The sequence below is a fragment of the Tiliqua scincoides genome, chromosome 4 (assembly GCF_035046505.1).
Source record: "Tiliqua scincoides isolate rTilSci1 chromosome 4, rTilSci1.hap2, whole genome shotgun sequence".
Taxonomy (NCBI): domain Eukaryota; kingdom Metazoa; phylum Chordata; class Lepidosauria; order Squamata; family Scincidae; genus Tiliqua; species Tiliqua scincoides.
The window spans coordinates 116,722,808-116,737,177 of NC_089824.1; the positions used below are offsets into that span (position 1 = coordinate 116,722,808).

General features: G+C 42.6%; 1 protein-coding gene across 1 annotated transcript in view; it reads left to right on the forward strand.

The window, feature by feature from the left end:
• The window catches only part of LAMC1 (laminin subunit gamma 1), a 148,749-nt gene that overhangs the window by 71,145 nt on the left and 63,234 nt on the right, over nt 1-14,370 (forward strand). Inside the window, exons 2-4 of the mRNA XM_066623498.1 lie at nt 2,111-2,415; nt 6,267-6,397; nt 11,775-11,941. Coding sequence (XP_066479595.1) covers nt 2,111-2,415; nt 6,267-6,397; nt 11,775-11,941 — 603 coding nt within the window. The remainder of the gene's footprint in view (nt 1-2,110; nt 2,416-6,266; nt 6,398-11,774; nt 11,942-14,370) is intronic.

Sequence of the window (14,370 nt, forward strand, 5' to 3'; positions counted from 1 at the left end):
TGCAAAGCTGCAACCTCCCCCCCCCCCCCCAATTACCTTAACTATCCTCTGCACTATGCTGGGGATTGGTTCCTTTTCAGATGACTTGATATGGAAAGGGCTATCTGAAGGGACCATTGGACTAGATGAGAGAAGTATGTCATGACATTTTGAAGTGACACACATTCTTTGGAGGCAGAAATTCCCATGAGTGGTTTATTTGAAATTTATTTCGTGTGTTTGGGGATTTGCTACTAACTGGAAACAATCCATAAGGAAATCCCATCTGCTAATTGTCACCAATCTGTTGGGAAAATACATGTAGGCTGTGGGTATGAGGAAATGGGGTAGTGGCCTTTAAAAAAAATTTAAATCACTGTGTGAATGTGTTTTTTATTAATGTTTGTAAATCTGAAGCTGCTATTTCATGTGATCTTCTGTACAGAGATTTCATATACAGTATATTGCCAAAGGAGCTGCTGCTTTTTCAGGGTTGAATTTAAAACAATTTATTGATTCCAACTGTATAGCGTGAAATGAATATCCAGAGTTCTGCTTATTACAAGAAAAGGCCCACCTGTCACAGTTCTCTGGGTTAGTTCCAGAATTTATTTTTTCAACTTTAGGGAAAGTGAAAAAAAATGAGCATATATTTTCAAGGGATGAATGTTCTAAGCCAGTGCTTCCCAAACTCTTACAAGGGTGATGGAACCACTGTAACTATGTGCAGGGGAGGGGAGAAGGGAGCAACACGATCCCCAGGATTGTTCTACTGCCAGGGATGCACTTATCTGCTGCCAGTGCTGCAGTCCAGGAGGGTCCGGGAGCCCTCTGCAGAAGTCTGAAAAAAAGAGAAAAGGGGCACTTACAGTTTCATCCTGGGGATCCTGTTACTTCTTCCCCCCCTTAAAGGGGCAGGTACAACCCACCCTGGCTGGCGGGTTGTGACTCACCAGTCTGGAAACCACTGTTCTGAGCAGTCTTTTGATCTAGCCAATTTGGCCCTGTCTGTACCCCAGAATATCAGTAGACTTTGAGTCTCCTAATACAGATCTAAGATTCTGTAAATAGGTTTTTAGAGATATAAATAATATTCGGCATTTAGAGTTTGTTTCAAAGTGCTCTTAAAATCCCCATGTACTTTACCATTAGCTTGTTAGTAGAAAGACCAGATGCAAGTGTGATTGGATGGTTATTTCCTTAGTTCAGGGGGGAAAAAGTGAAAGCAGACTATGCTGCTTCTGTTCATGCAAAATTTTAAATTGATATCTAATATTTCAGCCTTATAAATAAATTGACGAAGATTAGTAGCCCACCTTCCTGTGCGTACAGATGTAAGTCATACAGATATCCCCCAGCCCTCAGTTTGGCTGTACTTGTCGTAAGAGGCGACTAAACAGCCACCGGGTAGATGGGACTTGTCAGCCTGGGAAGGCAGCTCATCTGAGAGAAGGAAAACTCTGATCCCAAACCTCCACTGCCTTGTGGCTACATCCAGTTATGGAAAAGGCTTCAGGAGTCAACCTCGAGGCAAAATCCAGAGCCAGAGTCCCTGAGGCAGTTCATGGCTGAACACAGTCACGTTCTGGCAACTCGTGCGACACCGCTGGAACCAACCGTATTGGCTTCTGCCTTTCCATTGGACCATTTCAGCGACGTGGAGAGGGGGGAATTGCTGCATGGATAACAGCCTATCCTCCGTACCGACTTTACCCAGGCTTCGCGCACTGGAAAGGACACTCTGTTCCAGAACTACCATTCAGAGCGTGACACCATAGTCTTCCGAGACTGAAGGATGCCAACAACATACAGATATGGTGTATCTACAGCAGTGGGAGAGGGGGTTTACAGCCCATTCTAATGCAGTTTACAACAACTTTCTTTCTGCTTGCCTCCAATCTTCCTTCCCTCAGACAAATAAGGGCACTCACAAATCTGCAATATGATGACCATAGCTTGACCATTCAGACTTGGAAGAACAGGATCCTTTCAACTGAGTTTTTTTAACTCTTGTTGCACTTAAGTGGCTTTGGAAGGAATGAAAATAATATTTCTCTTTGTTTAGGTTTCTTCTTTTAACCTTTATATGTGTATACTTCATTTTTTTTAAAAACTGTTATTTTATTTACAGGAAAGGCCTTTGATATCACATATGTACGCCTGAAATTCCACACCAGCCGACCAGAGAGCTTTGCCATCTACAAGCGCACACAGGAAGATGGACCGTGGGTGCCTTACCAATACTATAGTGGCTCCTGTGAGAACACCTACCGCAAATCCAATCGTGGCTTCATTAGGACTGGGGAGGATGAGCAGCAGGCACTTTGCACAGATGAGTTCAGCGACATCTCTCCCCTCACAGGAGGCAATGTGGCCTTTTCAACACTGGAAGGACGACCCAGTGCTTACAACTTTGATAACAGCCCAGTCCTACAGGTACGGATAGTTGGAACAAGCTTGCCTCCCTGCTGGTTATCTCCCCAGTGTTTTCATTGTAATATACAACCAGACACCAGGCTGCTGCTGCAGCTGCTCTTTTTAATCTTTCTTTAGGTGACACTGGCTTAGGCTTTCTGATTGGCTTTCCCTAGTTGGTGAGATTCCCTGTAACCTACTTTTTCAAGAACTTTCTTTGATTGCTAGAGAGTAGTAAGCCATTCAGAGGCAGCCCTAATATAAGGTGATGTGAAACAGCTTTTGGGTGCAGTTTAAGAACAACAAAGTGAGAGCCGTCATATCTGGATATAGGCACACTTCAGTAGCAAGTTTTCTCATGCATGGGGCATTGGAATGAATAGGAGGTGTAAAATACCACCACCTTGAAGGAGGCACAAGGTGCATATTTTTATTGCATTTATTACAAAATTATTAAAAACTGTAGAACTTGGGAATTTTTCCCTATAGGTACTTTGCTGATTCACACTACAGGCCCTACCATTCTTTGTAAGGGGAAATTAATATTGTACCAATTTTATCCAGCTGAATTTACATCCTCACACCTCTAATGAGGAAACTAGACTTCTTCCTTACAAGAGAAATAAAGCAGTAGCATTGCACTACTATGTGTTTTCCAGAGGATGCATGTGCTTTCTTTTTCCAATTTCCATGAGCACGACTTTAAACAGTTTGTACATCTGATGATCAGGACTAGTACTGGTGTCATGAACACTTAAAGCTGCACTAATGATCATTTGGTGTGTGACTCCCTCATTGCCATAGTGGCAAGCCCTGTCTTCCAACAGTCCAAAGAACAATGCATTTTGGTTCTTGATTTTGAAAGGAGCTTTGGGGGTAGATTTTGGAGAACTTGTGTGTGCCTCCCTTATGTGGAGGATGTCTGTAATGAAGGATAATGAGACATAAATTGATAGGAAGATGAAAATGAAATGAAGCAGTCAGCAGCCATGTTGCTTTGTCTGAATTCTACATGCATGCCTAGTGCTGTGACTGGAAACTTTCATGCAAACAAAGCACATATACTTACCTTTTATGCATAGTAAAATAATAGTATGTGACTGCATTTGGGGAAATGTTACAGACCTGTACTTTTAACAGGCTACTATGTATATTCTTTTAACAATGATAGTAAATTGGACTTACTCCTGGGTAAGTGTGGGCAGGATTACAGCCTAGGATTGCTAAAAATTTTCCTGCTTAATGATGTCACTTCTGGTCATGACATCACTTCCAGTGGGTCCAGGACAGATTCTTATTCTAAAAAGTGGATCCCGGTGCTAAATGCGTGAGAACCACTAGTCTAGAGACTCAGAGTGAGGAAACTCCAGGATTTGCCATGTGTGGGGACAAGGGCACAGAGGAGCATCCAAGACAGTCTAGCCAGACTGGGGCAAATAATGTCGTTTTGGCATTGTGTTTGAACCAAATCACTGAATTGTGTGCCAGTCAAAGATTTATGTGTTTGTGTAACAAACCCATAGAAATGTGCAACGTATACCTTTCTGGCTATGCTGAGCTTCCTTTGTGTATGCTGTTGCTTCTGTATCTTGGTTATATTACTTTTGGGGCAAAGAAGAGATTGGCATTTTTAAAAAAAGAGTGGATTGGGACCAGCTGTCTTTTCTGTGAAGTAAGACAGCAAAGATTATGGCTGTGACTAAAGGAGGCTAGGACATGGTACTGGGAGTTGCTGTGTAGAAATATGAAAAATGGTTGACGTCTAAATTAGATCTGCTTTGCCCACCTGTATCTGAATTGTATACAGGCATACCCTGTGTCTGTGGGTGTTCTGTTCTGGAACACCCACAGTTATGTGAAACTGTGGACACGGGCGGACACCCCCCCCACCCTCTGGAGTTGAGGGGAGCTCTGTTCCCCTCTTGTCTGGAGGGTCTTCTGAGCCCACAGGGGGCACGTGCAAGGGGCCCTGAGGACCCGATTCACAGATAAGTGAATTTGCATATATGGGGAGCCCCCGTAGTTATAAACAGATGTCTAAAACTCATTCTGCAATTTCTTTTGCAGATGAAGTTGTCAGCCACGTTTCCAATCCAAGTTGGCGTTTTAAAGCAAAAGAACTTTTCTGACACATGCATAAACATGTGTATTCTCTCTCATGTGTGCATGTGTACGTTGTTTTTATCTGTTGAATTTGTAACTTTGGTGGTTTTCACAGCACAGAGCAGTAATAACGTGGTGACTGGCGGAGGAATGCCCAGTTGATTCAGGGTCTTCTGAACACTATTAAAATAGCTTTTTGAACTCTCATCTGAAGTTATAATGGAACCTGATAAAAGCGGGAAGAGTGTTGATAATAAATGAGCTCTTTTCACAAATTTATAATTTATAATTCACCTTCTAAGGTGCAATATGGCACTGCAAATATAGCTTGTCACAGCTGGTTTACATGAAGAATTTGCAGTTCAAAAATAAAAAGTAGCATTAAAACAGAAACTGTTACACTTGGTCCCACTTGAGAGCAGGGGAAAATTTTCTTCAGATGGGCTGATGATTTGATTTATGTTCTTTAGGATTGGAGAGAGTAATTGAATTGTAAAATACTATATTCTCAGGTCTTGTTCACTTACTTTCCTTGGAGAAATCTCATAAATGACTGTCTTGTGCTTCCTCCCCACCCCTTTACTATAAAGAGAAAGTATCATGAGAACTTGGCTGTGCTGCCCTGCGTGCTCTGAATATTGCATCTCTTCCTTATGTTTTAAAAGCCAAAAGAGTCTTAACTTTTAGAGCACTGTTTCTCAAAATTTGTCCCCCACTGTACCAGTTCTTATTGCCCATGCATTGGAAGTATCTCCAGAAGTATCTCGGAAGTTACTGAAAATGATGTCATCGTCAGTTACTTCCAGATTGGGAGATCAGACACAATGCAGCAAACACTGGTAAGAGGCTCAGGGTAGCCAGGAGGGCATTTCTGAGCTCGCAAAAACTCCTACTGCTGCTTGTTATGTTGTATTGCTGGTCTCACTGCCAGGCAGTGGGGGTCCAGGGGGTCCCATGGACACCACCTCACGTACCACCGGTGGTATGCGTACCACTGGTTGAGAAACATTGTTTTAGAGTGTACTGGAATACGAATTGCCCACATGCAGGGGAGCCTGCAATGTTTCTGAGTGAGCCACTTACCTGGACTTGCCTCCTAGTTGGAAGGAAGCTAGTTGGAAGCAGGCAAAACTAAAGCAGCAAATCTTGAAGGATGACAGCAGGCAGCCTCTCTATTAGCACACAGTTCTAAAAGTCTATGCAAACTACATTACATAGAGTACATTACATTACTGCAAACTACATTACATTACTACATTTGCATGCTTACTTTACAGTTCACGTAGATAGGATTACATCATAGCTGTGGTGTTGATTGGAATGTTATAGTGGCAATGTTTAACTGTGTTCAAAAGGAGTTCTTTCTGTATGTTTGCCTTCTGGATCATCCCAGGGTATCTTTCTTTTGGTCTCCTGTGGTTTTCTTCCTGTCCATCTTGTTATAACTTTGCTCACATTACCCTTAATGAATGCCCCTGCCTCCTTTACACTTAGAGAGTCATGGCTTCAGTAATGGCATCAGTTTCTGGGATCCCTTATGCAAAGCCTTACATTGGGACTTCCCATGGTGCCCCCTAATGCTGCATTTGGCACTGCTGCTCATAATGAAGGGTCTGGTCAGGTGAGCCTGCCTATGGCCTGGGCCCTTGACAGCACCCAACCCGGGCAACTTCTGGTTTGTGGCATTTATGAATATTGAGTTTCAGTCTGGCTTGTCTCCATGTGTGTTTACTTGGATGGTGTGGTTTCATTTCCAATTTCCCTTTTAGGAATGGGTCACTGCTACTGATATCAGAGTAAGTCTCAATCGCCTGAACACCTTTGGAGATGAAGTTTTCAATGACCCTAAAGTCCTCAAGTCTTATTATTATGCCATTTCTGACTTCGCAGTGGGTGGAAGGTAAGTACTAAACCACACATAGTTGAATCTATTTCCATTACTTGAATTTTTTCCTTAGTTAAGCTTTTTGTGCTTAAATTTTTTAACATTTAAATTTTAACTTTAAATTATCTGGACCCTTTCAGTCTAACTTCAGGCTTGGTTTTGGGACAGAAACGGCCTTGATCACCCTGGTAGATAATCTATACCAGGAACTAGAGAAGTGCAACCCTGTTAGTTTTGGTGAATCTCTCAGTGGTTTTTGACACCATCAACCATGATGTCCTCTTTGGTCCTCTGGCTGGATTGGAGCTGCAATGCAGTGTCCCAATCCTGTCTAGCTGGCATATCCCAGAAGATGGTACTAGGGCACACCTATTCTTTGCCCTGGCCTGTGGCATACCATAGAATTCCATTCTGTCCTCCATGTTGTTTAACATCTACATGAAATCACTGGGAGAGATCATTCAGGATTTTGGAGTTTGATATTGCTAATATTTGAATGACACCCTGTTCAACCTCTCAGTTCCATCAAGAGTTGGGAGAAGTTCTAGGTCATTTCCTGTGCTTAATGACTGGATGACGGTGAACAAATTGAAGTTAAATTGAGTCAAACAGAGGTTCTCTTGAACCAGAGACTTGCAATGAAGTGTTGCACTTCCTTTGCAGGAGAAAGTTTGGGAGTCCTTCTGGGTTCTTTGTTGTGGCAGCAATGGCCAGTGGATTATCTGCTTACTTTAAGCCAGTGTGCCAGTTGTGACCTTACCTGAATCAGTCGGACCTGACGCTCTGGTCCTTGCACTGGTGACATTTAAATTGGATTACTGTAATACACTGTATGTGGGGCTGCCTTGAAGATGGTTCAAAAACTGCAATTGGTGCAGAACTTGGTGGTATCTGTGTTCCTGGGGGATAGGCAGTTTGACTCCATCAGGCCACTCCTTCAAGCTGCATTGCTGCCAGTTTGTTTCCAGGAGTGTTTCAAGTTGCTGGTGTGTTTTTTTTACGTTTAGAGCACTTGGAATTGGGGTATCTGAAGGGCAGCCTCCTCCAATATGAGGCAGTCTGTCCCCTGAAGTTATCTGGGATGGCCTTCTTACATGTGCCACCGTTATCCAAAGTTTGGCTGGCAGCTTCAAGGGGAAGGACCTTCTATGAAGCCAGTTATGGAACTCCTTCCCTGTTGAATTAGGAATCAAACTATCCCTGTTGGCTTTCCATTGGGGCATAAGATGTTTCTGTTTCATTCTGCTTTCCCATTTGTAACCTACTCCTTTACAATCCTCATCCAAAATATCTTGGAGTAACTTTGGACCGGACTCCCTTATAAGTCACACCTCAAGAACACGTCCGCAAAAATCAATATCAGAAACAACATACTCCAGAAATTAATAGGAACAAGATGGGGAGCTTCAGCCACTACTCATAAGAACATATGAACAGCCCCACTGGATCAGGCCATAGGCCCATCTAGTCCAGCTTCCTGTATCTCACAGCGGCCCACCAAATGCCCCAGGGAGCACACCAGATAACAAGAGACCTCATCCTGGTGCCCTCCCTTGCATCTGGCATTCTGACATAACCCATTTCTAAAAGCAGGAGGTTGCGCATACACATCATGGCTTGTACCCCATAATGGATTTTTCCTCCAGAAACTTGTCCAATCCCCTTTTAAAGGCGTCTAGGCTAGACGCCAGCACCACATCCTGTGGCAAGGAGTTCCACAGACCGACCACACGCTGAGTAAAGAAATATTTTCTTTTGTCTGTCCTAACCCGCCCAACACTCAATTTTAGTGGATTTCCCCTGGTTCTGGTATTATGTGAGAGTGTAAAGAGCATCTCCCTATCCACTCTGTCCATCCCCTGCATAATTTTGTATGTCTCAATCATGTCCCCCCTCAGGCGTCTCTTTTCTAGGCTGAAGAGGCCCAAACGCCGTAGCCTTTCCTCATAAGGAAGGTGCCCCAGCCCCGTAATCATCTTAGTCGCTCTCTTTTGCACCTTTTCCATTTCCACTATGTCTTTTTTGAGATGCGGCGACCAGAACTGGACACAATACTCCAGGTGTGGCCTTACCATAGATTTATACAACGGCATTATAATACTAGCCGTTTTGTTCTCAATACCCTTCCTAATGATCCCAAGCATAGAATTGGCCTTCTTCACTGCCGCCGCACATTGGGTCGACACTTTCATCGACCTGTCCACCCCCCCCCCCCAAGATCTCTCTCCTGATCTGTCACAGACAGCTCAGAACCCATCAGCCTATATCTAAAGTTTTGATTTTTTGCCCCAATGTGCATGACTTTACACTTACTGACATTGAAGCACATCTGCCATTTTGCTGCCCATTCTGCCAGTCTGGAGAGATCCTTCTGGAGCTCCTCACAATCACTTCTGGTCTTCACCACTCGGAAAAGTTTGTTGTCGTCTGCAAACTTAGCCACTTCACTGCTCAACCCTGTCTCCAGGTCATTTATGAAGAGGTTGAAAAGCACCTGTCCCAGGACAGATCCTTGGGGCACACCGCTTTTCACCTCTCTCCATTGTGAAAATTGCCCATTGACACCCACTCTCTGTTTCCTGGCCTCCAACCAGTTCTCAATCCATGAGAGGACCTGTCCTCTAATTCCCTGAACATCAGCATTAGGATACTCTCAGCATACTCTCAGCATACTCTCAGAACATCAGCATTAGGATAGATCTACTCCGCAACAGAATACTTTGCTCCAGTATGGCTTAACAGCTGTCATACTAGCAAGATTGATGCCAGATTAAATGAAACCATGAGGATCATAAGCGGCTGTATAAGACCCACTCCATCTGTTGGTCCACAGGTGTGCCACAGGAATTTGGGGGAAGATCATTTATTAATAGGGCCAGTGGGATATGTGAGCCCCACTGGCAGCATGGTGTGCCTTGTCAATTGTCAACAACCTGGTGGTGTGCCTTGACCATTTTACTGCCTTGTCAGTATGCCGTGAGATGAAAAAGGTTGAAAATCACTGCTTTAGTGAAAGAATATAGAAATATCACCAACAGCCCACTTTTACCAGTGCATGCCAATCTTCCTCATCTATCAATCAGTAGGCTTAAATCCAGGAAGACTTCTCTGGCGCTCACACAACATCTGCACAACAATTTTAACATCAATGCCCAATGGAAAGCTAAATGGGCAGTCGAACGCCCAGAAATGTGTAGTTATATAGACGATCCTACACTTAAGGTGCCAGGTTTCGACTTACCTTGCCAGCACTGGAAAACTTTGAACAGGATCTATACCCTACATGGTGTTAGTCAGGACTCAGTGTTTAAATGAGGTCTAGTGTCTACCTCACAGTGTGATTGCGGGTTCTCCCGCCAAACCATATACCACATTGTGTCTGGCTGCAAACTGAGGGCATATACTGGCCCATGGTCTGACTTTTTCAATGAAGCTAACTCTGCCTTGAATGGCTGGATGAACTGGACATTGACATTTGATCTAGTCTAATTGATATATAAGTCCATGTATTATATGCCATATGCTAAATAAATAAATTTCCATTTGTATGTTTGTGGTTTTTGTGCTGCTGTTTTGCTGTTCTTGTTTGTATTTTAATATTTTTATTGTTAGCTGCTTTTACTAACAAAAGGCTTTTACTAACAAAAGGGAAAAGTGGAATTTAAATGTGTTAAAATAAAAAAAATCTGATGGAGTGGCCTCCCCATTATTATTCAGTAGATTTAGGACCTTTTAACTTTGTCAGCACTTGAATATATGGCTTATAGATGGCAACTATGTATGGATATATTTTTGGACATTTGGAAGCCTTTCTGGCATGGATTATTATGTTTTATAACCATTATATATTTTATTCCCTTCCTTATTTTCAGTTCTGCTTTTTTATTCACTAATAAAGGAGAAAGGAAAAACTGAAAAACTGATAGTGTTTTAGGAATAGTTGTATTTTTATATAGTACTCTCTCAAATAACTCAAAGCACTTTGCATTTATTATATCTGTAACTTTCAGAAGTGGATCAGCATCTTTTCATAATCATAATTCCAGTTGTGCACATAGGTGGGGAAATGATGCTGAGTGGCTTGCATAAAGCCATCAGTGAAGTAACAGCGAACTTTCTGACACTCCACTCATACTTTTAAGCCATTGAGCTGTTTTACTAATGTGACTAGAGGTAGGAGTACTTGTTTAATGCAGGGCTTAATTGAAATTGCTTTGCAATTTTATCGTGCTAGCTCTCCAGACAAGTAATGTGCTGTGGCGCCATGGGAGCTAGTTGGTTTGTTTTCAAGACAGCCATCTTCCTGTATCTGCATTGGTCTTGTTTTATGACTTTGGGTATGACCCTGTCCTTCAGTTAGTGTTTCCCTATCTGTAAAATGAGAATACAAATGCTGTAATTTCTCTCACAGAGGTACTATGACATTGTGAAGAAATTTTTCAAAAATGCTTGAATAAGCCAACCAAGTCTATCACTGAGAGCAGCTATTTATCATTTATGTAGGAAGTGCAAAAATAATGGGAAAAGATACTTGAAAAGATCCCAGCATGTTTTGAGCATGCACATCTCTGGTCAGCAGCTAACTTCAAAATATAGTTGAAATTGAGCAAGGTTTGAAAGGTCAGCAGCATTGGCTCCATCCATTGACTCATTCCAGCACAAGCCAAGACACAACTACTCTTCAAGTGCCACCCCACCCAGTGTGAACAACAGCAGAGGCTAGGACATCGATTTTCATTCACCTCTGCTGCTTGTGTTCATTGGCCTGTCTTGGTTTGTGTGTGTGTGTTGGCCAGTAGTTGAGATGTGTAAGTGGAGAACTTCTGGGAGAGCTACTTTTGCAGGGTTAAAGAGCACTTCACCACATATCCTTAGAAGTGAGTATTTTTTCAGGCTGAACAGTGTCAAAATTTCTGGTTCTTACGATAAAGCAGGAGGTGACAGTGTCCTTTTCCTGTATCTTGGCTCACACAAGACAAATTATCTGTGCTTGCGTGATAAGAGCAGGGAGCTGGGGGCCAGGTGGGGGAGACCTTGGGGCCAGTTGAGGCCTGTGCAGCACCAGTTGCCATCATACATGCTATTTGTTAGGAAATATAAAAAGATGTGGAGGTCAAATGCACTGGGATTTTTTTAAAAACTTGATTAAGTTGCTTTCTTTCAGTAGTGGTTCTTTAGTCCTGTTTTATCCAAGAAATACAGCTACTTCTTGATTCTTATTTTTATTAATGTAGTTTTCATTGCAGCAAGGTCTCCTCCCTCTAAGGGAGAACAGCCAGATCCTGGGAATCTCTTCTCTTGGGAATGTGAGTCGGCCTGTGTTTGTGTAGGAGGTTTGGACTTCTTTGGGGCACAAAATGTACAGTGTCTGAAATCTGTTCCTGCCTTACAGATGCAAGTGTAACGGCCATGCGAGTGAGTGTGTGAAGAATGAATACGGAAAGCTTTCTTGCAGTTGCAAACACAATACCTTCGGGGTTGACTGTGAAAAGTGCCTCCCTTTTTACAATGACCGGCCTTGGCGAAGAGCAACGGCAGAGAGTGCCAACGAATGTTTGCGTAAGTGTGTACTGAGGATATTCTTAAATCTCTTTGTCCAAGAAAAAGGCCCTCCTGCCAATTATTTCACCGTCTCCTAGTGTTAAGTGGGTGGTAGCCAATTTTAAGACTCTTAAGTGTGTGTTCTCTTCCTTCCTTTTTCCTCCTGGCAAGCTCTAGGAGCTCCTTGTCTCTGCCATCCTGCATTAATGCAGGATCTTAATGTATCTTTTAACACATCCATCAATGTCTTTCTGTTAATATTATCATTTGGCACAAAATACATGGTAGAAATATTCTGTGTCTTGCAGAGTGTTGGGTAATTCTCCTGTGGATATTTCTAATCTAGACCACACTAGTGACTACTGGTTTATTATCTATTGTTATTGTTGGCATTTCTAGCTGATGGTTAAGTTGCAAGATGAAAAATGTTTCTTATTCATTCATCATTGATAAGTATAGCCCAGTGGACTCAATGAATTATGATGAAGACCATGTATTCTGTACCCTAAGATAAATTATGCAAGTGTGACATAGAATCTGCAACCATAAGAACTAAATTCTGCAACCTGTATGAATTATGCAAATAATCTTATTTTGCATAATTTATTATACTTCTTTAAGTCATGGGAAAAAGCTATGTACTGAAACCTCTGGTCATTGGAAATTCTATTCAGCATCTTTTTGGCTTTGGAGATTTTTCTGGGGTGTTCTTCCATATATGTTTAAAACATATCTGTAGCAATATGTTCTATAAGCGTGTGTAGCTGAAAAGCTGGAATTTTCAGTTAATTGAATCCTGCACATGCAAGCCTGTTTATGACTTTAAAAAAATATTCCTAATGTTTGTGACCACCTGAGAAATGTACAATATTCTGGATTTATTTTTATTTTGGGTGTTGTGTTGATGGGGTGAGAGTTATAGGGACTTACAGTCCAATCCTATTCTTCCCTGTGCCTGCTGGAGCAGCGGTTACAAAGAGGCTACTGCTGTATCCAGCAGGTGCTGGGAAGCCTGTCAGGAGAGTCCTCAGGGGAAGGGGACTTTCATCCCCTTCTCCCAAGGAAAACCCTGGCCCCAGCAATGGGACTCCTCACGTCTGTGCCCACTATTTTGCCTTCTGGCCCAACACAGAGTTCAGGATCCGGTAGAGCAGGGCTATTCCAGCCCCAGTCCCATCCCACACAGGTTCCTTACCCTGCCCTCATTCCACACTCCCATCCTGCCAGAGGCTGCACTGTCACCTGGCAGTTTCACTTACCCTCAGCAGTGGCACATCCTCCTCCTGCCAGCACTGAATCAGCTTCTGACTGGCACGGGACCAGCACTTCCTACACTTAAGCTGTAAACATTGTTTATGACACCCAGTACTGGCGCTAGGGCTCAGCACTGGTGATGAGAGACTATAAGTTTGAGTCTCTAGACCTTCTACAATACTGCAAGGTTCTGCTATCTCTCAGGTAGTTTCACACTAGAAAAGCATTTTTGATTCATAGACTGGAGCAGAAAAACTAAAATTACTTTAGTGTGAAATGAGCTCATGAAAAATAGCCTGAGTTTCATAACATTCTGACAGACACAGAAGGTGCAACCTTCTACGAGATCTTATATTTGAGCTGCCCCAGAGTGTCTGCTTTTCTAATGGGAGGAGTAGTCTTGCAACCTTCCCAAGTATTCACAGATCACTTGGAGCACTTGAGTGGCCTCTGGGTGGGCTGAAGATGTCGCAGAGCAGAAGTATCTATTGTGCAAAATATACAGAAGACTAAGGTCACAGTGAAGCCAGGAAACTTGTTCTAACACTGTCTAATGTCATATTTATGTAGATGCTTCTTGTTGCTTTCATGACATTCTCAGGATTAATTTTCTAAAATACTTGAAAGAGAAAGCAGTCTTCATTAAAGAAGGAAAACAAGGCAAACCATTTGTAGCTGATGGTTTGGAAACTGATTTTTGATCTTGGGTTTGTGTCTTGTAAATTACTTGTAGGGTACAAAGATCTAGCCTAGTCCTTGAGCTTTGAGAAATGAGCCCTAGTTTAATCTGCTATTGAAACTTAGTTATTGGTACTTTAGGAGGTAAGAACGTGTGCTGCTCTGAAAATTCTGTTCTTTAATAACTTTTTTCCTTCAGAGTCTAATCTAGCATCATAAATTAGAATGACATTCAAGTGAAGACTCTTAAATGACCCAGGGCCCAATCTTGTCCAGTTTTCCAGTGCCAGTGCAGCTGTGCCAGTGAACTGCATCCTGCATCCTTTGGTGGGGAGGCAGTCACAGAGGCCTCCTCAAGGTATGGGAACATTTGTTCCCTTACCTCAGGGCTGCATTGCGGCTCCACTGGTGCTGGAAAGTTGGATAGAATTGGACCCTCAATGAGTTATGTCTTTGAGAAGAACTATACATTATAGCATCAGCAGTCCTGTGTCAAGTTCTTCTCCTTCAGTATC